At 40.7% G+C, this 24,548-nt stretch overlaps 1 protein-coding gene across 2 annotated transcripts in view; it reads left to right on the plus strand.

The window, feature by feature from the left end:
* The window catches only part of CEP120 (centrosomal protein 120), an 87,716-nt gene that overhangs the window by 57,940 nt on the left and 5,228 nt on the right, over nucleotides 1-24,548 (plus strand). For both annotated transcript variants that reach the window (XM_056537342.1, XM_056537340.1), the window contains exons 18-19: nucleotides 4,943-5,041; nucleotides 20,146-20,291. In XM_056537342.1, the coding sequence (XP_056393317.1) occupies nucleotides 4,943-5,041; nucleotides 20,146-20,291 (245 nt within the window). The remainder of the gene's footprint in view (nucleotides 1-4,942; nucleotides 5,042-20,145; nucleotides 20,292-24,548) is intronic.

Raw genomic sequence — 24,548 nt, forward strand, 5'->3', positions numbered from 1 at the left:
GCGCTTTGTTACCATCCATTTCTGGGTGCTTTTTGACGTATGTTTGGGGTCATTGTCCTGCTGGAAGACCCAAGATCTCGGACGCAAACCCTGTTTTCTGACACTGGGCTGTACAGTGCGACCCAAAATCCGTTGGTAATCCTCATATTTCATAATGCCTTGCATATATTCAAGGCACCCAGTGCCAGAGGCAGCAAAACAACCCCAAAACATAATTGAATCTCCACCATATTTCACTGTAGGTACTGTGTGTTCTTTTCTTTGTAAGCCTCATTCCGTTTTCGGTAAACAGTAGAATGATGTGCTTTTACCAAAAAGCTCTATCTTGGTCTCATTTGTCCACAAGACATATTCCCAGAAGGATTTTGATTTACTAAAGTTCATTTTGGCAAAATGTAGTCTTTCTTTCTTATGTGTCAGCAGTGGGGTCCTCCTGGGTCTCCTGCTATAGCGTTTCATTTCATTTAAAAGTTGATGGATAGTTTTCGCTGACCCTGATGCTCCCTGAGCCTGCAGGACAGCTTCAATATCTTTGGAACTTGTTTGGGGCTGCTTATCCACCATCCGGACTATCCTGCATTGACACCTTTCATCAATTTTTCTCTTCCGTCCACGCTACAGTGCCATGGGTTGCAAACTTCTTGATAATGTTGCGCACTGTGGACAAAGGCAAATCTAGATCTCTGGAGATGGACTTGTAACCTTGAGATTGTTGACATTTTTCCACAATTTTGGTTCTCAAGTCCTCAGACAGTTCTCTTCTCCTCTTTCTGTTGTCCATGCTTAGTGTGGCACACACAGACACACAATGCAAAGACTAAGTGAACCTTTTTATCTGCTTTCAGGTGGGATTTTTATATTGCCCACACCTGTTACTTGCCCCAGGTGAGTTTAAAGGAGCATCACATGCTTGAAACAATCTTATTTTTCTCCAATTATGAAAGTGTGCCAATCATTTTGTCCAGACCATTTTTGGAGTTTGGTGTGACATTATGTCCAATTTGCTTTTTTACCCTCCCTTTTTTGGTTTAGTTCCAATACACACAAAGGGAATAAACGTGTGTAGCAAAACATGTTACTGCAATCCTTTTCTGTGAAAAATACTTAGTTTTCTTGAAAACATTTACGGCCATGACTGTAGTTTGAAAATTATTGTATTAAGTATTATAGAGACAAATGACCAGTCAGTTGTACTGATGGAAACTACAAGGGAGTAAATTCATAAGACTTTGTATGCAGCTCTTCTGCCATTTCTGGTTTGTAGGGTAGAAACCACATCTGATCTTTCTATATGGTGTATATATGGTGTATGAATGAAGCCATACGCCTTCAATAGCTGTCAGCCGAACCTTCACTTTACTGGCAGACAGCTACACGCGTTGCTTGGCAGAGTGTGCATGTGGTTTCATTGGGAAGAGTAATAAAAAGCTGCTGCTGGACACTTCTGGTGGTTTCTTGTTTTTTAGCAAAACAAAGGATTGGGTGTTGACGTAATATCATCTGTTGGGAGAGAGTCTGGAGGTCCCAAAATACATTAAGACAGTTGGCCGATCTGTGGAAATTGTTAGGTTCGCCCACTTCTCTCCAGTGTATGTATGGGACATTTAATTCCCATTAGCTACTCTGCAGTTTATTAGGGTCTTTGGACAATTCTTTTTTTTATTTTTTCCTGTTAGAATGTTGCTATATGTAAGAATAACCTTTACAAAATATTTTCAGTTTTTCTTACATATTTGTTTGGTGATTCTAGGCTAAATATCCTTACCATAGAATGTAATGGCAGCAAGTAGCCCACCTACAGTCACATGGGGGGGGGAAGAGTCTAAACCTGTGTAGAGGAAAAGTTTCCCATAGCAACCAATCAGATTACTTCTTTCATTTTTTTTTTTTTTTTTTTTTTTTTTAAATCTCTGAAAAAAAATAAGCAATCTGGTTGCAACTGGTCAACTTTTACTCTAAAAAGGTTTTGCTAAAATCTCCCCATTGTGTGCATGCGACTCCTTGGTAACTTTTAGTATTCTCCTTTTTCTAAATAATTTCTCTCTGCAGGCCATGTTACGTATCTCCATACTGATAATAATGCGATGTAATGCAGTAGTTCACTTCCAGCATTTGTTCTTCAATAACAAGTCAAGTGACTCCTCACAGTCATGGATTTCATTATTTTGCCTTTTTCAGTGTTTTTACGCAATGTAAACAATGACAGATTTAGGTTGTATTGAACTCCTATATTGTAAAACTACTTAATCATTCATGTAATAGCTTTCAGTATAAACACTGTCCTATAATCTTTTATAAAGAGTCAGTAACTGCACTGTTATTATTTGCCTTATACACACAAACAGAGCCATTCATTTTCCCGTCCTCTATTGATATTAACTAGTCAACACAGCAGAGGGTTCATTTTTGAGCAGAGTTAGATATATAATTTATTTATTTTGGACTCCATTTCTTTTTGAAAGTGCGAGGTAAAGGGGGGCTGACACTTGTGTTTCTTTAAACTTGCTATCATTTTATTAAAATAAAGAGTAAAACTTTGTCTGCTGAGTGTTTTAGCCAACTTGTTTCTCTGTTTGAGACTGAGAAAGTACATTCCTAAAACAAGGCCAGGTTGGCTCGAATTCAGTTATAACAGATCAGCTATGGCAAGTAAAAATAAGCATTTTGATTCAGACTTGTACCCCCTCTATCTGCCCCCCTCCAACCAAATGCTTAAAGTGAGTGACGGAAAATGCCTCACCAGACCTATGAGCTGTCGGCACATAATGTCCAGTGTAACAGAAAGAGACCATACAGCCCGGGAAAAAAAGAAACACTGTGGAATGCAGAATTGTTGTATGAGCTTGTGTGCCTATAGATATTTTTTACTGAACATTGTGAGAGTCATTGAAACACTTTCAGATCTAGCCTTCACTTTAGTTTACACTTTTGTCATATAAATCGCCACTTTCAGTTAGATTTTGATAAGTCTATTAAATAGTTAGGGCAGGATGACTGTTATGTGTATTGCTGCAGTAATAGCATGGTTCTACCAAACTTCTTGTAATTGACCCAAAGTTGCTGTAAGGCTGGGTTCACACTACGTTTTCTCCCATACGGCAGGGGGGAGCTAAAACCTCGCGCTCCCGTATGCCTTCGTATGCGCTCCCGTATGTAATTCATTTCAATGAGCCGGCCGGAGTGAAACGTTCAGTCCGGTCGGCTCATTTTTGCGCCGTATGCGCTTTTACAACCGGACCCAAAACTGTGGTCAACCACGGTTTGAGGTCCGGTCGTAAAAGCGCATATGGCGCAAAAATGAGCCGACCGAACGTTTCACTCCGGCCGGCTCATTGAAATGAATTACATACGGGAGCGCATACGAAGGCATACGGGAGCGCGAGGTTTTCGCTCCCCCCTGCCGTTATGCGCTCCCGTATCTGAGAAAACGTAGTGTGAACCCACCCTAAGGCTGCATTCACATCTTGTTTGCGGCATACTACAACCGGATTAAAACTGCCTCCTGCCTTATCCCTGCTGGACCTGTGCCATACCCTAGTCATTTCAAAGAGGTGACCGGAGTCGGCTATAGACTCTGGTTGGCTCATTTTCCCACCATATCTGGTTTTTGGACTGGACTTAAAACTGTGGCCTACTGCGCTTTTCATTGAAGTGATGTGCATGCAGCCTAAGATGTGTTTACACTGTTTTGTTTAACATAAAGTAGCAGAAAAGAAAACTAGTTTTGGACGATAATCTATGTTACCATGTTAGTGTGTAGTGATGTTACTTCCTCCAGAAAACTACTTACCCTGGGTAAAGAATTGGATAAACCATGTACACCAGTATTTTCCAACTTGTGTGCATCCAGCTGTTGTAAAACATTTTGTGGATTTTTCATGGAGTACAACTATGGTTTAAAAAAAATAAAATAAAAATGAAAAACCATACATGACACAAAAGCTGAAATGTACTGAAATACGGAAAAAATATGGAAGGGATAATTTTCTACCTATGCTACATCTAGACTAATATCAAGCAAAAATGGATACTCTTAACACCTTGGCGCTATGGAAAAAATTAGTAATGATGTGCCCCACAGCAGCTTATATTGCCGATCTAATGGATCCCTGTATAACCATTAGAATAATAGATACAAAACAGTTATTTAACCGGCAGTAGCCCTAGTAGAGGTCTTACAAATTGTTCTGCTGTCCGATATACGTATGTGCATGAGAGCTCACAGTAGTGTGTGCGCACCCGTGCCTCTGTTACAGAGCGAGATGTACTTGTCACACCTTAACCAAGTTTTTGAATATATATATATATAGGAAGATGTTTTACCTTTATCGATGTGGATTTCTGGTCCGAGCCTATTCCTCCAGTATCCGCGATGTTTCTGCCGATGATACTGGACTGTGTAGTAATCCGTGCAGTTTACAGGGAGATCGGCCCTGGCCTGTGGTGTCTCTACCTGAGTGCTGCAGAGTGAAGATGATCGTAAGTCACGTAGCTGTGAGGGACGTCACTACAAAGAGCTAGTTGGGCCCAAAAAAAATCCAACGACGTTTCAAAAGAATAGCGTTCTCCTTCCTGAGGAAGAAGAACGATATTCTCCGTAACGCTGTTGGATTTTTTGGCCCAACTAGCTCTTTGTAGTGACGTCACTCACAGCTACGTGACTTACGGGTGCGCGCACACTACTGTGAGCTCTCATGCACATACAAATTGTTCTGCTGTCCTATATACGTAAGACCTCTACTAGCGCTGACGGTCAAATAACTTTGTTTAATATCAAGCAAAATCAGCTGTAAAAAATACGTAGCAAAATACGGCACGTGACACCTTACCCTAATTAGTAGAAAAATTCACAGCAGTAAATACGCAGCAGAATATGGCACATGTTACTCTACTCTTATATTGTATTATGTGCTGGTGTAAATTGTAATTTTATTGTCAATAGGTTGAACTTGAAAGGAAACTGGAATCTACAACAAAATCTAAGTTGCACTATAAACAGCAATGGGGAAGAGCATTAAAAGAACTGGCAAGAATAAAACAGGTGAGTTTTTATTTACTACTACTACTAAATTTCAACTGGGGAGATTCCACTTACAAGAGTCCTATAGTTTTCAATAGAATTCTGATGCACCGTTCACACTACAGAATTTCTGTGGAAAATTTTGCAGCAGAAATTGAAGTTTCTGGAGCCACCAAAAGAATGAACATGTTTATTCTTTTGGTGGAGTTCTGCCTGACTGCATTGCATTCGACACATGTCTGCACGGTCCTACCACCCATGATCTCAGCGTGCTGCACTGCAGACAAAATGAGCAGTGAAGATGGGGCCCTATGTATGTGCAACAATATTCTCCTAAAAAGATAAACTTTAAAATAAATGGAGTTTGCTTGTTTATCAGCTGATCGCTGGGTCTATTACACAGAGCAATATCAGCCTGTTTGGCCAATAATTGCTCCAAAGTCAAATAGTTTGAGAGAATGTGGATCACGTGGACAACTTTAGAATTCTTGTATACTTGTTTGCCTCACAACATACATGTGTGTAAACAATAGAGAGACTGCAGGGCTGTGGTCCATTTCAACAGCTGATCAGTGGGATAGCAAGTAGTCAGTCCACCACGTGTCCTAGTGATCTCTGTGATCACTCATTGTGATCTCTAAAAACCCCATAAGGAAGGTGACATTTTTTTTATTTCACAATACTGGAGCATGTGAGGTCTCGGCATAGTGTGCAAACAATCAGGTTTTTAGATGGCCGCTACTTTTATGTTGTAGCACAGGATTTCTAGCCAACTCAGAGTGCATTTTACTGGCCCATGGATGTAGATCGGAGGGTGATATTCAGAAGTAGCGAGAACTGTTTGATGATTTTATAACCTTGTTAGAAATCCCAACACTCTTCTGTCTGCCACATGTGTTTTCACACATATATTTCTGCCAGTATGAAAATGCTTTCTTCAAACAATGGATCCAGCAAATAATTATTACCAGTCTTGGAAAGCTGCCTGTGCCAGTCATTTGTTACTCCTAAGCGCTGTTAGTGCCTTTCTATAATACTAACCATAATGCAAATGAGATGTTGGACTTGATATCTTATTGTTATTAAACATTAATGACAAAGCCCAACTGGTAAGAGGCTTAGACGGCTGGCTTGTGCGAGTGCCCACTGCCAACAAGGAGTGAGTAATGATTTCCATTACTAACTTCTGCCTGTGCTAAGTCTGTTTAGTGAGTTATTGTAAGACTTAGCTGAAAGAGTACACATTTGGAAAAGCTGCCTTCTTTGTGTTTTTAGAGATCCCTCTCTGCATTTTGTTCATTAAAAAAATAATAAATCTTGACTTATTACCATCACTCGAAGTTTTTTTTTCTCTTTAGCTGTAGCCTGTGTTTTGTATACATTTAATGTTAATCACACCGGAATGTGTCAAAGGCTGGTAATACGTTTCACATCTAAAAATTGGGCTAAAATAAAAGGTGTGTTTTTCAGCACATATAGTTGTGTTGTTTACATTCATATACTGTATGTGACCAATCTAAACATTAATTGGACAGTACATCTAGAAAAAAAAAAGCGATAGTAAAATTCGTGCAAGAAAACATTTTGGGGAGTTAGAGATGTACCCCAATTTAGAGCAAGATTTATACTGTTTGAGGACACTCTAAACACCATGTTTAGAGTGTCCTCAAACAGTATAAATCTTGCTCTAAATTGGGGTACATCTCTAACTCCCCAAAATGTATGATGTTGCACTTTTGCAGCTATAATGAGACTTTGAGCAGCCATAACAAGGCCAGTCAGTCTCATAGAACTGTTTGTATGAGCAATCCTGATAGGTAAAGTAGCAAATGATTGGATCAAACAATTGGCTACAGCAAACTTCCAGGCATGGCTGGCTGAAAACACGTGTATGGTGTGATCATGTTTATGGATGTCAGTCTACCATCACCAAAGAACATTTGCTTGTAATTTTACAGGCTATGGACAGACAAAATAGCCAAAATGAGTCATTTCGACCAACCGTCATCTCATGTGTGACCAAATTGGCCTTTGCCGAAGGTGAGCGTATTCCTAATGCACCCTTCCAAAGGCAGAGTTTCTCCTAGGATTGCAAAAAATAAGTCTTTAAACAGCAACTAAGTCTTATCATTGAGAAACTGCACCAACCCCAGCTGCTAGATGTGAGAGATTTGTCTACAATAGGTCTTTCATCCTGTTGAAGGGGATTATGGTTTGGCTCATATGAGTGTTTTCTACCGTCTGGAGACAGGACTCATGATTTTTTTCATATAGGACATGGCTGAGAGAATTATGTTTTGTTATTACAGTGATGTTAAACTTTAAAAAAAAAAGATACTATGGTCACAAACGGAATACTTTTTTGCAGCTTTACATGCAGTATAAAACTGAAAGCATTACTGTCATTTGTAGAAACTTTTGACATGTCATCCAAAAGTTTAGATTGTATTTGGTCCTTAGACCCACTGAGATTGTGAGTTATAACCTGTAAAGTGCCCGCCATCACGCTTCGCTACCTGGCCGGCCACCTTAACTTACCTATTCATTGCATTATAATCTGTGGTGAATAAATCTGGTTTGGGAGTAAAGCAGTTTTCTGCTCATTTCTCAAGGCCATAACTAATGATCGTAGCGATTTCAGAACTGAGACCTGTTGCGATCTAAACTTTTGATATGTCTGGACAACATTGCGAGTAACTCTTTAAGAAAAATGTTTTATATAAATATATATATATAAATTTTATTTTATTTAACCCTTTTGTCATGGCACCATTTGGCTAGTGGTTGCTGGCTGTATTAAATCCTGACTAAAGCCCTAGATGTCATGGCAGGGATGTGGAAATCCTATAGCCCGACGCCCGGGACAAGTAGTTTTGGGTGCCGGGCAGGTGAATTGTTTATAGATTTAGCCCTGTATCGGGCTAGCAGGGACAGACAGACTTCCCCCTTATTTTTCTTTTGTGCCGGTGTGAGGCGCAGGAGCCGATGGAAGTCTCCACCTCACACCGGGCTCAGAGTGTATGGAGGGGGCGGCGGCCTCCAGCTGACTCCAGAGCCCCCTTATCTCCCCTCCCGGAGGATGGACGGAGCTCAGAAGACACAGCAGGGTGAGAGAAAGGACGTAGACAGCTCCGTGCACAGCTCCATCCCCCGCACACAGCTCTACCCCTCCCCCTCCCCTGCTCTGTCTAGACAGGACCTAATCCACCACGGGGAGGTTGCTTGTTTGCATGAGGACAACACAGAGCGGGGGGGAGGGGGAGGACGGAAATCTCACCTCACACCGGCGGTGACTACAGCTCTGATGTCCACTCATGGCAGCTCAGGTGAGGAGACCAAGAATGCAGGCGGCGGCAGGAAGGGTGGTTGTATATGTATTGGTGTGAGTGTATGTGTGATGTATGATGGGGGGGGGGGCGGCAGCGGCAGGTGTATGTATGATGTGTGCATATGTATGGTGTATATCAGTGTTTCCCAACCAGGGTGCCTCCAGCTGTTGCAAAACTACAGGGCATGCTGGGAGTTGTAGTTTTGCAACAGCTGGAGGCACCCTGGTTGGGAAACACTGGTGGATATGTATGGTGTGAGTGTATGTGTGTATGATGTCTATGTGTGATGTGTATGTAATGTATGATGTATGTATAATGTCTAAGTGTGATGTGTATGTATGTGATGTATGATGTGGGGTGGGCAGCGGCAGGTGTATGTATGGTGTATATGTATAATGCATATGTATAGTGTGAGTGTATGTAATGTATGATGTGGGGGGGGGGCAGTGGCGGGTGTGTGTGTGTGTGTATGATATGGGGGCAGTGGTTGGTGCATGTATGATATGTGTATGCATAAATGTTTTGTATAGGAGCAGACGGGCATTAAGGCAGTTGTGCCATCTAATTTTATTTATTTTTAGTGGCCCCCGCACTAAATTGCACCCCCAGAATCCCGCCCCCTTCATACTCACCCGCCGACCAAGAGCCCCACGGATGCACACAAACACGCCCGAACCAAAACTACAACTCCCAGCATGTTGGACCATAACCTAAACTGTACAACTATAAAGTGCAACATGCTGGGAGTTGTAGTTTTGGTTCGGGTCAGCTGCAGAGCTATAGGCTGCATCAGGGCATGCTGGGTGTTGTAGTTACTAACTGTAATTCCCAGTATTCCTTGACACAGACTATGGCTCTGCAGCTGACACAAACCAAAACTACAACTCCCAGCATGTTACACAATAACCTTAACTGTACTATACAGTGCAACATGCTGCAACACCCACAGAACCATAGACTGTATCAGGGCATGCTGGGAGTTGTAGTTATCTAGTAACTAAATGCAACTTCCAGCATTTTCTGACACAAAATGCACCATATTAACTGGAGAAGCAGAACCCCCCCCCCCCCCCCCCCCCCCCCCAGTAACACATAAGTCCCTATTGAGACTGAAAAAAAGTGATTAAAATATTTTAAAAAGTGCGTATACATGTGAATAAGCCCCTTTCCTAATAAAAGTTTCCAATTTTCTTTAAATAAAAATAATGTACAAAAATAAACATAAGTGGTATCGCTGCATGTGGAAATGTCCAGACTATTAAAATATGATGTTAATTAAACCGTAAGGTGAACGGTTTAAATGTAAATAATAGTCCAGAATTGTTCATTTTTGGTCACTTCATATGAGAAATATTTTATAAGGTGATCAAAAAGTTACATCTAGACTTTTCTGGTCTTGTCTCGGGTGTAAGAGGAAATACAGCTCTCCCGCCTCTAATATCCTGGCATGCTGCGATCACCTATTAAACCATTAGATCAGCGCTGTCAGCAGTGTCTAAAGGATCTTATATCCATCCCTGGTGGTCTAGTGGGGGGGGATCGTACTATTTTGGTTGAAATTATTTTATCTGCCAGGACAAGTGGATTTTCTTGAGGGACAAGTAGATTGTGTTCCGCTTTAGTCCCTTGGACAAGTAGTTTTTTTTTAAATTTCCACACCCCTGCATGGTCACTGACTGCAGTAGCATTCTGTCACCCTTGCTCCTTCAACACATTTGTGGTTTACTGTTGTTTTGTCCTGGCATCAGGGACCTAACCAGGAGACACAGCCCCCAATCCCCCCTCCACACACACCATGCACACAGCAATGCAAACCAATTTTTATTTATTTTTTCAATTTTAACAAAAACATTATAACTTTGGCATCAATCATCTCATACTGAACCTCAGAATAAATTAGTGTATGCTTTATACTGAAAAGTGAACAACTTTAAAAACGAACCCTAAAAAATGAAGAACTGTGTCATACCATTCGACAAATATGGAATTTATTTACTTTATTTATTTTTTCTCAATATTGCGCATTATAATTTTTGATTGTTTTTTAATTGGTAGCCACGCTTTGGATAGGTTATCTTGGTAATATATGTTTTATTAGTACTTAGTGTCCTGAAGACGGCCTCTCCACTTTGTGGAACACATATGACAAGCAGTCTGGACACTTCCGGCATTTGGAGCGCACATGACATGCAGCTTGGGTAAATGGAGCGCTCATGTTACGAGGCTCCCCACTTCTGGAGTTACTCGCCGGACCTGAAATGCTTTGTTACTCACCCCTTCAGCCAGGTCATCACTACATGCCGCACACCAAACCGGAAGTCAGCCTGTCGGCGTTTGTTATAAATACCCACGCCAACATCTTCAGTAAGTTAGACCTCAGCATGTCATCACCTGGTGACGTCTATCGTCCGCATTATCTGCATATCTTCTATATTGGGGGGATAAGTATCCTACCGGTGGTGTGTCATTACACACCACTGGCTTTATGTTTACCTCTTTTTTTGCAGTCATATGAACTTCTCTAATACATGTGGTGCTGTGTCTATTCTCTGACACACTAGTTGCATCTTCTCGATATGCAATATTGACAGTATTGCTTATGTCTTGGGCTGTGTATACTGCAGACCTGGCTATATTTAGTTTATAACATTACTGTTTATCTTAGTATTGACCATTTATGCTGAGGGTTACCTTTTAATATATGATAGATTGTGCTTCCTTTTATTATCTACAGGGTGGGCCATTTATATGGATACACCTTAATAAAATGGGAATGGTTGGTGATATTAACTTCCTGTTTGTGGCACATTAGTATATGTGAAGGGGGAAACTTTTCAAAATGGATGGTGACCATGGCGGCCATTTTGAAGTAGGCCATTTTGAATCTAACTTTTGTTTTTTCAATAGGAAGAGGGTCATGTGACACATCAAACTTGTTGGGAATTTCACAAGAAAATTGGTTTTAACGTAACTTTATTCTTTCATGAGTTATCTACAAGTTTCTGACCACTTATAAAATGTGTTCAATGTGCTGCCCATTGTGTTGGATTGTCAATGCAACCCTCTTCTCCCACTCTTCACACACTGATAGCAACACTGCAGGAGAAATGCTAGCACAGACTTCCAGTATTTGTAGTTTCAGGTGCTGCACATCTCGTATCTTCACAGCATAGACAATTGCCTTCAGATGACCCCAAAGATAAAAGTCTAAGGGGGTCAGACCGGGAGACCTTTGGGGCCATTCAACTGGCCCACGATGACCAATCCACTTTCCAGAAAACTGTTCATCTAGGAATTCTCGGACCTGACACCCATAATGTGGTGGTGCACCATCTTGCTGGAAAAACTCGGAACGTGCCAGCTTCAGTGCATGAAGAGGGAAACGCATCATCATGTAGCAATTTTGCATATCCAGTGGCCTTGAGGTTTCCATTGATGAACAATGGCCCCACTATCTTTGTACCCCATATACCACACCATACCATAAATTTTTGTGTGGGTTAGTGTCAGACCAATAGCGGTGGTTTTGTTTGTTAACTTCACCATTCACATAAAAGTTTGCCTCATCACTGAACAAAATCTTCTGCGTAAACTGAGGGTCCTGTTCCAATTTTTGTTTTGCCCATTCTGCAGCACCTGAAACTACGGATACTGGAAGCTTGTGCTAGCATTTCTCCTGCGGTGTTGCTATCAGTGTATGAAGAGTGGGAGAAGAGGGTTGCATTGACAATCCAACACAATGGGCAGCACATTGAACACATTTTATAAGTGGTCAGAAACTTGTAAATAACTCATGAAAGAATAAAGTTACGTTGAAACCAACCATCATTGTTTTTCTTGTGAAATTCCCAATAAGTTTGATGTGTCACATGACCCTCTTCCTAGTGAAAAAACAAAAGTTGGATTCAAAATGTCTGACTTCAAAATGGCCGCCATGGTCACCACCCATCTTGAAAAGTTTCCCCTTCACATATACTAATGTGCCACAAACAGGAAGTTAATATCACCAACCATTCCCATTTTAATTAGGTATATCCATATAAATTGCCCACCCTGTACTATTGGTTAGCACTAGCTATATTATCTATTCTATAGTGACTAGTGTGCAAGCATCAGCTCAGTGGGTCCAGCATGGTCTATTTGTTCCATTTTGTTCCATAGTGCCAGTGTATATACATTAGTCATCTTTCATTATCAGGGCAAGAAGTTATTATTGTAAGTGTATTGCTTAATGTGCAACCATATATTATGTGGTCTAGTTTATCACCATTGTCTATTCCCTGATGATCCTGTACAGATTTGACAGGTAAAACAATTGGGAATTGTTGGAATTGGGAATTTCTGTTCTTAAATGTGATTTTACCTCACCTGTGTACTTTCACGTTTTTTTTTAGTTTGGTGTTTATTTATTACGGAGCCCCTTTGTGTGTATCTGACCATCATCTGTTGTATCACTCAGTTTTTTTTGTTTTCTTCCCTCACTTGAGGTAGAATAGGGACCGGCACTGTGGTTGAGGCCACCCTGTTAAGGAGGTGAGCCCCTCAAAAGGCAGGGACAGAGGGACAGGCATCATAAAATAGTGGACACCAATCCCTTTCCATTCAACCTGTTACATTTAATGATTTCTAAAGTTTTATTGAGACCATTACATCAATAGGACTGTACTTTGTAATCTATACTTCATACTTGACCATCAACTGACAATATCCTATTTCTATCACTAGGTCAATTTGATACTACATCCTGGGGCTCCTTGTATCATTTTGTGGTGTTGTACTATTTTTTCACGTTTTTGTTTATTTTGGTTGATATTTTAGTATGTGATATTAAAGGTTATATTTTAATGTGTATCATGATTGATCAGGAGGATTCTCTCGGGATTTACTTGTTACATATTCCTCATGACATCTATAGCTATATTCTGGACTGCTTTTATGTTTGCAGTCAGTGAGGCCTTGTTTCATAATATATCATATGGTAAAATAAAGGGTGCCATTAAAAAGTACCACTTGCTGCAACAACAAAAAACAAAGCTTTTATAAGGCTATGCTAATGAAAAAAGTTATGGCACTTAAGGCTGAAAAATTGGCTGCATCCTTAGTTTATTTTTTTTAAACTTTTTCACTTGTTTGTGTTGGAAACATGAATAAACTATATAGTAACATACAACTTTGTAGTTACATTGCATTATTTATTGTTTACAATGTATTATGTAGTTAATTATAGTTGCATGAATTAGCATTTGTGACATGAAAAAGATTGTACTGTAAACTGAAAAGTTTCAACTGTCCCTGTAGCAAAAGCATTCAGTTCTGTTCCCAGAATTGTATTTTGTTTATTTTTTATAAAAAAATAAAATAAAATTAATCGTTAAAATTTGTCTGAAAGCTCTACATAGTCTTCTTCGTTTTTGTTAACGTCTATATCATAAAATATACTTTTTTCCAAACATAGTTGATGATGTACAGGACAGGATTGCATGAATTTGGATGTAGTACAGGGGCATATAAATGTCAATTATCTGAGGCTGTCTGGATGCTGCCTATCTCTCTTCCTTATTTTTGTAAGGGCAAATAAAAGAAGCATGTCCAGGTCATTTGTCGTCTAATCAGACTATAAGCTCTTTTTCTGCGTTCGCTCAGCGCACATTTTTCTGTCTGACATCTGGCCTGTCCCTCTCTTGTCCCATGCTTATCCACTCACTATAATTAATTTGATTCATTATTCAGTCCATTGGCCAAACATGGGAAGCAAGGCTTTGTTTAGAAATATATTAGTCGGGAATCTAGGGTAGGTTGAAAACTGTGTCTTGAAACCATCCAGACCCTCCTACTGGCTTGTCAGATCTGGGTTATTTTCAGAAAACTTGACTTGAGTTCCTTAGCAAGAGAGGCCTTATTTTCCCACAGATTTACTTGGTATGTATGAGTGGGAGAGTGAGCAGTGGCCACTATTTAGTGATTGTTTAGTCTACTGTATGTGTGTTTACCGCTCTTCTCAGGATTTATAGGCAGCCATAGTAAAATAAGAATTGTGATTGCTTGACGGAGGAGCCGCTTGTCCTTTTACACTTGCAGGGTTGGCATGTCTCTATTACATATTTAACTGCTCCAGTCCGGGGGGGGGGGGGGGGGGGGAGAAGGAAGTCTAACTGTACATGCAGAGTTTTGTGAAGTCAGCGTTTTAAGGGTTATATTGATTCAAAAGTATTTCAAATCTGTTTGTGTCTTCTTTAGCTAACATAATAATAAGTTAATTATTCTAAAAAAAAAATAGTTATCTGCTAGCAGTTAAATCTTCACTCTGTGACGCAGCAGAAATGAAAGCATACAAGCTATAATGGTTTAAAATAATAAAAAGATGTGTTAATATATTTACATTAAGTGTATGATTTTCTAATTGAGATAAGAAAACCAAACCTGTACAACACGAGTTTGGTCAGTTCTTTGCGAAAAGCCTGATTCTGCTGGAACTCAAACTTCAAGCGGTTCAGCAGAGCCATGCATAAATAACATCAGCCACATGGCAGAAAGAAGAACATCCCAGGGAATCCCACCTCAGGAAATCCCATAATGCCTTTCAAACAGCCAGGATACTATATAGGGGTGATGTCAAAGCCACTATAAAAGCTTCAGCAGCGATTTTAGAGATAGCAGATGTTAGGTGAAGATCTCTGTGAGGAACATTAACCAGTGAACAACAAAGATAGAATTTGAACCACAAATATATAATTGTAGCATAGCAGCAGAGAGTGTTCTGCGTCTGTTCTGTCAGTGCAAAATCTGGTTTAATTGGAAGTTAAGTTTGCCAGATTTTTTGTGTTAGGGTATATTCACATGTAGAGGATCTGCTGCATATTTTTGCAGCTGATTTTGCTACCTATTGAAATTAATGGGTAGCAAAATCAACAATATATGTAGCAAAAATATGCAAAAGATCCTGTACATGTGAATGTACCCGTACACTTATTGTGAAAAGCCGTACATAGAGGATTTAGTGCACTTTCTAGGATGCCAGTCCGGTTGCTACACCTTAAAAAGGGAAATATTTTTTCACAGCTTTTATAAAGTGAACTTTTTTGCATAGACACTTATCTCTGATATATTTTTGCAATTTTAAACTCAAAGGGGTATTCATATAAAAAATAAAAATCTTGCCTTTCAGCTCTTCTGCCTAGACTGTGTGGACACCTCAGTATTTGTCACACAAATACAGGGAATCTCACTGAATCTTCCTAAGCCTTAAAGGGGTACTCCGGTGCTTAGACATCTTATCCCCTATCATAAGGATAGGGGATAAGATGCCTGATCGCGGGAGTCCCGCCGCTGGGGACCCCCGTTTGTAATCAGTCCCCGGAGCGTGTTCGCTCTGGGACTGATTACCGGCGACTACAGGGCGGGCTGCGTGTGACATCACGCCCCCGCCCCCATGTGATGCCACGCTCCGCCCCTCAATGCAAGCCTACGGGAGGGGGTGTGATAGATGTCACACCCCCTCCCGTAGGCTTGCATTGAGGGGCAGAGCGTGACGTCACACGCCGCCCACCCTGTAGTCGCCGATAATCAGTCCCGGAGCGAACACGCCCCGGGGACTGATTACAAACGGGGTGCCGTGTGCATGATCCCGGGGTCCCCAGCGGCGGGACTCCCGCGATCAGGCATCTTATCCCCTATCCTTTGGATAGGGGATAAGATGTCTAAGCACCGGAGTACCCCTTTAAAGCCCCTTTTTAGGTTAAATACAGTCATGGCCGTAAATGTTGGCACCCCTAAAATTTTTCTAGAAAATGAAGTATTTCTCACAGAAAAGGATTGCAGTAAAACATGTTTTGTTATGCACCTGTTTATTACCTTTTGTGTGTTTTGGAACTAAACCAAAAAAGGGAGAAAACAAAGCAAGCTGGACATAATGTCACACCAAACTCCAAAAATGAGCTGGACAAAATTGACACTCTTAAATTAATATTTGGTTGCACACCCTTTGGAAAAAATAACTGAAATCAGTTGCTTCCTACAACGATCAATAAGCTTATTACACCTCTCAGCCGGAATGTTGGACCACTCTTCCTTTGCAAACTGCTCCAGGTCTCTCTTATTGGAAGGGCGCCTTTTCCCAACAGCAATTTTAAGATCTCTCCATAGGTATTCAATGGGATTTAGATCTGGACTCATTGCTGGCCACCTCAGAACTCTCCAGCACTTTGTTGCCATCTATTTCTGGGTGCTTTTTAACATATGTTTGGGGTCATTGCCCTGCTGGAAGACCCAAGATCTCGGACGTGAACCCAGCTTTTTGATACTGGGCTGTACAGTGCGAGCCAAAATCTGTTGGTAATCCTCAGATTTCGTGATGCCTTGCACACATTCAAGGCACCCAGAGGCAGCAAAACAACCCCAAAACATCATCGAACCTCCACCATATTTCACTGTAGGTACTGTTTTCTTTTCTTTGTAGGCCTCATTCTGTTTTCAGTAAACAGTAGAATGATGTGCTTTACCAAAAAGCTCTATCTTGGTCTCATGTGTCCACAAGATGTTTTCCCAGAAGTTCATCTTGGCAAAATGTTGTCTTGCTTTTTTATGTCTGTGTCAGCAGTGGGGTCCTCCTGGGTCTCCTGCCGTAGCGTTTCATTTAATTTAAATGTCGATGGATAGTTTGCGCTAACACAGATGCTCCTTGAGCCTGCAAGACAGTTTGACTATCCTTGGAACTTGTTTGGGACTGCTTATCCACCATCCGGACTATCCTGCATTGACACCTTTCATAAATTTTTCTCTTCCGTCCACACCCAGGGAGATTAGCTACAGTGCCATGGGTTGCAAACTTCTTCATAATGTTGTGCACTGTGGACAAAGGAAAATCTAGATCTCTGGAGATGGACTTGTAACCTTGATATTTTTCCACAATTTTGGTTCTCAAGTTCTCTTCTTTCTGTTGTCCATGCTTAGTGTGGCACATACAGGCACACGATGCAAAGACTAGGTGAAACTTTTTATCTGCTTTCAGGTGTGATTTTTATATTGACTACACATGTTACTTGTCCCAGGTGAGTTTAAAGGAGCATCACATGGCTGAAACAATCTTATTTTTCCACAATTTTGAAAGGGTGCCAATCATTTTGTCCAGCCCATTTTTGGAGGTTGGTCTGACATTATGTCCAATTTGCTTTTTCCTCCCTTTTTTGGTTAAATTCCAATACACACAAAGGGAATAAACCTGTGTATAGCAAAACATGTTACTGCAATCCTTTTCTCTGAGAAATACTTCATTTTCTTGAAAAATGTCAGGGATGCCAACATTTGCGGCCGTGACTGTATGTCATAATCATCAATACCAATATGGGCCTGATCTCAGCATAGACCCTGCCAATCACTCTGTTTTGATACAAAGCAAGTAACAGAAGAGCTCCTCCATGACTTACAGGACTTAGAACATAAAGATACACTTACAGTAAAACAAAACCAATTCATGTAAACACAAGATACAGTAGAAGATAACAAAACTTATGTGAACACAACCTAAAGGGATTGGTAGTACGGACGCGTGTAGGAAAGTAATCTGTTTGTGGGTACTTTAGGCTCTGCTTGAGAGAGAGGTTACATTTTTGCAAAATTTTGGTAATTGTACAACCATCCTAATATATATTTTTCCTTTGGAAGACTTGTCTCTGTAAGGCAGTTCAATATATTTATGGCCGGATTTCTGGACTTTCATCACTTTGGTGGAAGGAAATCTAGCACCCAGCAAGTGTTGAAAATGTGATGGAAACAAAGACTACTTGGCATCCTACTGTAAGAGAGCTGCTGATAAACTAGTAATAGCTGCATCTTTCTTAAGTGTAGATAACGCGTTTTATCTCTTCCTATTCCGCATAGCTTGTATTTTATATTCCTTTTTAGTTGTGCTTGCAACACATAAAGGCAAGTGTCAAAGGCATTAAGGGCTGTGATAACAGAACGGACACTAGAATTTATTTGTAGTGTCATCTCAGCAATTTGTATCAGTTTGGTTAAAGTTGTATTTGTGTCTGCCTTTGACAGTACTATTATATTCATAAGTAAATTGTGAATTCTGAATCAGTATATGTGTAACTGTGATGCCACCCAGACCTACTGATTCTGTGAAGTGGTGTTACCAATGGAGTAAACGGGGCATATGGAAAATGGTTTTATTTTTAAGTATCCTGTTGGTTCAGTTTCTACTCTGCTTAAAGAGTACCTGTGGTCAAAACGAAAATATTTTTTTTATTTTTTATTTCCATCTGATGTACTGTGAATCCGTCAAATGGATCTAATTAGAATACTGCGTGGTTTCGGAGATGTGGGTAGGCTTACTGTGACTGGGGCATCTATACCATAAGCAATATGGGCATTCGCTATAGTATGGGTGCCCCGTGACTAATACAGCATGCCCATTATTTCATCTTCTACTCCTTTTCATCATAACTCCTTCCTCTCTTTTCTTCAGACCCATGTACCCTTACAGGAGAAGTGCTGCTTCTGGTCTTACCTGGTCTTTTTTTTAGGTGAATGCAGATTCAAACCAAGTACAAAATGCAGAAAAAAAATGTGTAAACCTATCCTTAAATACCCCAGATCTGATAAGGTCAAACTTGGTTGAGTCACAGTACCTATTGTTTTTATACTATTGATTTTATTTTTTTCCCTATTGACTTTATTTTAGTTCTTTTTCTGTTTGTAATAGGGCTTTATTTTCCCTTTTCCTCTTAAAGTACATAAGAGAATACCATAACAAACAATCTGACTTTACATGTATTACCAGTGAGTCCATGTATTAGTGACTTGGTCAGGTTACCAAAACATTGCGAATATTGAATGCAATCATTAATTTTCACGTAGAGCAAGTGAAAGCATTGCTTATGTGACTGAAAGATTGATGTTATAACCTGGAGCCAGACATAGTTCAGGGAGTCACTAGGCAGGATCCCATAACACAGCAAATGCAAACTATCACAGCACCCCTACTACTTTTCATAATGTCTTCAATGTTAGTACGTAACTTCTGAGTTAAAGCTGAGGCATTTGAGAACTGACTGATTTGTGCAATTTAACTGTGTACTGTAAATTATACATTCCCCAGCTACTCAGTTTTACATTGCTTACATAGGGATACTCCTAGAGCATGAATGTTATTATATAGGTTTAATAAATGGTCAAGGACATTCTTGCTTTTAAAGTAAAAAATATTGTTAAATTCTCTGACTTTATGCGTTGGTCACATTTCTTAAAACTTTTTCAGTAGGCAGCAGCATATTATAGTCCCTGGTTTAAAAAGCTGCACAAACAGTTACAAGTTATGGTCTGTTCACCTAACCATCAGAGCATTCATAAGCAGTCTTGGCAAATATGACATAAGGATCAACACTGCATGCATACCCATTTTTCCCTTTTGAACAATGGGCCCCAATGGACCGGTGGTGTTTTGCACAAAATCTTTCGAACCCACTAACCTAAGCCCCAACACTAATGTAGATGAAACCTTATTAGAAATATATTGTTCAGTTATCTGTTTTTTTGTGTGTCATGTTAAACAAATGCTCACCGAACTCAGAAATATACAGGAATTTTAATAAAAGAAGAAAATACGTGTTTTGACACTGTAATTTGACCAAAAGATTGCAATAAAACTCAAATACCTTGCGGAGAGATGGTCATAAACTATAAACATTACATACATTTTTATTAAACCTTTAAACAGCACGCTCGGTTAAATGGAACTACTTTTTTCACATTTTGTAATGTGCTTTTTTTCCTATTTATATGTTTTTAATAAAGCGTGAACAAGAGAATGCCATGGCAAGACTTAAAAAGCAACAAGAAGAGCTTGAACAAATGAGACTGCGCTATCTGGCAGCAGAAGAGAAAGATATGGTGAAGAATGAACGGCTAGAGCTGGAGGAAATCAGAAATGAACTAAATAGGTACCAAAAAGGAACCTAAAAATTGTGTGTTGCATTTCGCCATATTCATATTTTTGTAGGGATGGGCAATAATTTTTAGTTTTACCATTTGAGAAGAGGTTACAAAATCTGTAGCATGAATAACATGTAATAGCAAAAGATTCAGTATCACTTCCAACAGAATGTGAAAAACAGTGGCTTTTATTCAGCAAATAAAGTTAACAGCAGAGACTGACCAAAGTATTTAAGGTACTTTGGTCAGTATTTTGTATCAGTACTTTTTGGGAGTGCAACTTACTGGTAAGATTTGCACCTTCTGCTTGTTTTGGGCCCACTTCTTGCTTTGGCTCACAAATACTAATAAAGAATAAGATAAGTAAGAACAAAAAGGACTCCAGCTCACCGTGAATCATTAGACCAAGGAGATACATCTGCAGGGAGCACGAGAGCAGGAAATCCGAGCCATATCGTCGGTAAAGTAGGGTGATCCAATGGAGGAAAAAGGGTGGAGGGGGAACTCCAGCTCCGCAATATGAGTAAAAAATAACATTTAATAATGCATGGTTAAAAAAATTATCCATGGTCCAAAATGAACAAAAAGACAAACAGTGCTCAGTGAGTTAAAACCCACGTCAACCGACGCGTTTCGGACCAACAAAGGGTCCTTAGTCATGGTGCTGCATCCTATCTGGACGGCTGCTACTTTTATACTGAACTAAGTATCACAGTCACATGACAAATTACATCACAGATTGAGCCACAACTGATATATAATCACCAATGATTAGATTACGGCATATACAGAGAAATACAAAAAAGAACTAATAGCAAACAGGAATAACCGTAGAAAAGAAGCTAATAAATGTACGCGAAGTCACTTTTGTAATTCATGCCCTTAGGATACCTGGTATCCAACATAAGAATCCAAAAGGCTTCACGCTTACGGAGGACACGTGACCAGTCCCCTCCTCTCGGCGGTGGATGCACCCTTTCGATGCCACATATTTTTATGGAGGACGCATCACCTTGGTGAGTTTCATGGATATGTTTTGCAAGACCAGATAGAGACCGCATATTAAAAACCGCAGTGTGTGAACTATGAAAATGTTCATATATGCGTCTCTTCAATTTTCTGGTGGTGCAACCCACGTATTGTAATTTGCATTGTCTGCATGTTGCCACGTAAACGACGTGTAGTGTCACAGTTGATGAACGTTTTTATGGGATATTTGTTTCCATTTATGATTGATACAAAATCTGTCGACTTGGCAACTTGCTTGCAAAGATTGCATCTATTGCGGGCGCACTTGTAGAAGCCCTTGAGATGAAGCCAGGTATTCGAGGGTTCTTTACTATGTATATCACTTGGTGATAGCTGATTACCTAGCGTGCGGCCTCTTTTAGCCACAAATTGGACCCCTTCATGTGGAATGGAAGTCAAAATTTCATCTTCAAATAGAACCGGTAAATGCTTGGATACAATGCTTTTGATCGCTGAAAAATCAGTACTGTATTGTGTTGAAAATGTAATTTTGTTCCTCGCCTTGACACTGTCTGAATTTTTCATGGCCCTGATCTCTGTTAGAAGAGCATCACTGTTCTTGTTTCTGGCTATGTTCTTTGCTCTGGTTAGTGTGGCTCTGGAATAACCCCTGGCCAATAATCTATTGTCAATATCGGTGCATGTGTGCTCAAAAACAGTATCCGTAGAAGAGGCTCGTTTAGCCCTAATATATTCTCCCACCGGTAAATTGTTGGTGACATGACTGGGATGACAGCTTGTGGCAAAAAGTATACTGTTGCCTGAGGTAGGTATTCTGTACATTTTTGAGTGCACCGATTTGACAGATGTATCACCCGTCAGATGTACATCCAGAAAATTAATTGAGGGCCCAATCCCCCCCCCCACTCCAACGTGAACCTTAAATTTAGATTATTGTTGTTAATGTAATTGAGGAACAATGTAGCCTCGTCACGGGAGTGGGACCATACTAGGAGGAGGTCATCTATATACCGGCCGTACCAGTGTATAGCATGAGCAAATGGGTTATCGGCCGAATATAGATGAACCTCCTCCCAATACGCCATGTATAAGTTGGCTAAACTGGGGGAGAATTTTGATCCCATGGGGTATCCTGTAATTTGAATGTAATGATCAGTGTCAAAGCGGAAACAATTGTTTTTCAGGATTTTCTGGATGTACATCTGACGGGTCATACATCTGTCAAATCGGTGCACTCAAAAATGTACAAAAAACCTACCTCAGGCAACAGTATACATTTTCAACACAATACAGTACTGATTTTTCAGCGATCAAAAGCATTGTATCCAAGCATTTACCGGTTCTATTTGATGATGAAATTTTGACTTCCATTCTACATGAAGGGGTCCAATTTGTGGCTAAAAGAGGCCGCACGCTATACTGAATACCCCTCGAATACCTGGCTTCATAGATGCAGTCTTTGCAAGCATGTTGCCAAGTCGAAAGTTTTTGTGTCAATCATAAATGGAAACAAATATCCCATAAAAACGTTCAGCAACTGTGACACTACACATGTCGTTTACGTGACAACATGCAGACAATGAAATTAAAATACGTGGGTTGCACCACCAGAAAAATGAAGACTCATATATGAACATTTTCATAGTTCACACACTGCGGTTTTTAATACGCGGTCTCTATCTGGTCTTGCAAAACATATCCATGAAACTCACCAAGTTGATGCATTCTCCATAAAAATATGTGGCATCGAAAGGGTGCATCCACCGCCGAGAGGAGGGGACTGGTCACGTGTCCTCCGTAAGCGTGAAGCCCTTTGGATTCTTATGTTGGATACCAGGTATCCTAAGGGCATGAATTACAAAAGTGACTTAGCGTACATTTATTAGCTTCTTTTCTACGGTTATTCCTGTTTGCTATTAGTTCTTTTTTGTATTTCTCTGTATATGCCGTACTCTAATCATTGGTGAAGATACATCAGTTGTGGCTCAATCTGTGACGTAATTTGTCATGTGACTGTGATACTTAGTTCAGTATAAAAGTAGCAGCCGTCCAGATAGAATGCAGCACCATGACTAAGGACACTTAGTTGGTCCGAAACGCGTCGGTTGACGTGGGTTTTAACTCACTGAGCACTTTGTCTTTTTGTACATTTTTGACCATGCATAATTTTTTAACCATGCCTTATTAAAGGTTAATTTTTACTCATATTGCGGAGCTGGAGTTCCCCCTCCCCCCTTTTTCCTCCATTGGATCATACTAATAAAGAATACATTTCTAAAGTATACAGAGTGGAGAGGGGCCAGGTACCAAGTCGCGGTCGTCACATGTGGGTAACACCACGCCTGCACACATTGTCCAGTGGATGCGTGATAATGCTAGTGTTACAGTGACATTGTGAGGAAGAGGAACACTGGGGAGCAGAACTAATAATATTTTTTTCCACCTCCAGTGACAGGCCCTTTAATAGATCAAGGTGTGAAAAGTTCATATATACTACAATCGCTTACATTAACCTCTTCAGGATGCAGGGCGTACAGGTACGCATGTGGGAATTCCGGTCCCCGCCGCTAGTCGGTCGGGGATCGGGAAGCCGGCACATCGCTGAGGGGGGTCCTGAGACCCCCCCCATGTCGGCGATCGCCATAAATTGCCTGTCAATTCAGACAGGCGATCTGCAGCGATGCCGGGTCATACCAAGACATCCCCCCCTGAAGGGATAGGAGTTAGGTGGCAAGGGTGCAACCCTCCTATCCTTGCTATAGGTCGGTCAGAAGCGACTGACCAATGGAAGATCGGAGGCAAGAGGGGGGCTTAAAGTTCGGTTCCCCCGTTCTGCCAACCCACGGTAGTCAGGGCAGAACGGGGAAACTGTAGTGTGACCGGCGGTGAAGGTCCCTTACAGGTGGCGGCGGGCGGCCATCCTGCTGACTACGGAAGCCGGTGAGTTGCCTACCAACATCTGGAGGGCAACAGTTTGGAGACCACTATATAGTGGTCTCTAAACTGTAGCCCTCCAGATGTTGCAAAACCACAACTCCCAGCATGCCCAGACAGCAGTTTGCTGTCTATGCATTCTGGGATTTGTAGTTTTGCAACATCTGGAGGGCCACAGTTTGGAGATCACTGTGCGGTGTTTTCTAAACCGTGGCCCTCTAAATCTTGCAAAACTTCAACTCCCAGCATGCACGAACAGCAAACAGCTTTCTCGCCATGCTGGGAGTTGTAGTTGCATACCTCCAGCTGTTGTATAACTAAATCTCCCAGCATGCTCTTCG

The sequence above is a fragment of the Hyla sarda genome, chromosome 1 (assembly GCF_029499605.1).
Source record: "Hyla sarda isolate aHylSar1 chromosome 1, aHylSar1.hap1, whole genome shotgun sequence".
NCBI lineage: Eukaryota > Metazoa > Chordata > Amphibia > Anura > Hylidae > Hyla > Hyla sarda.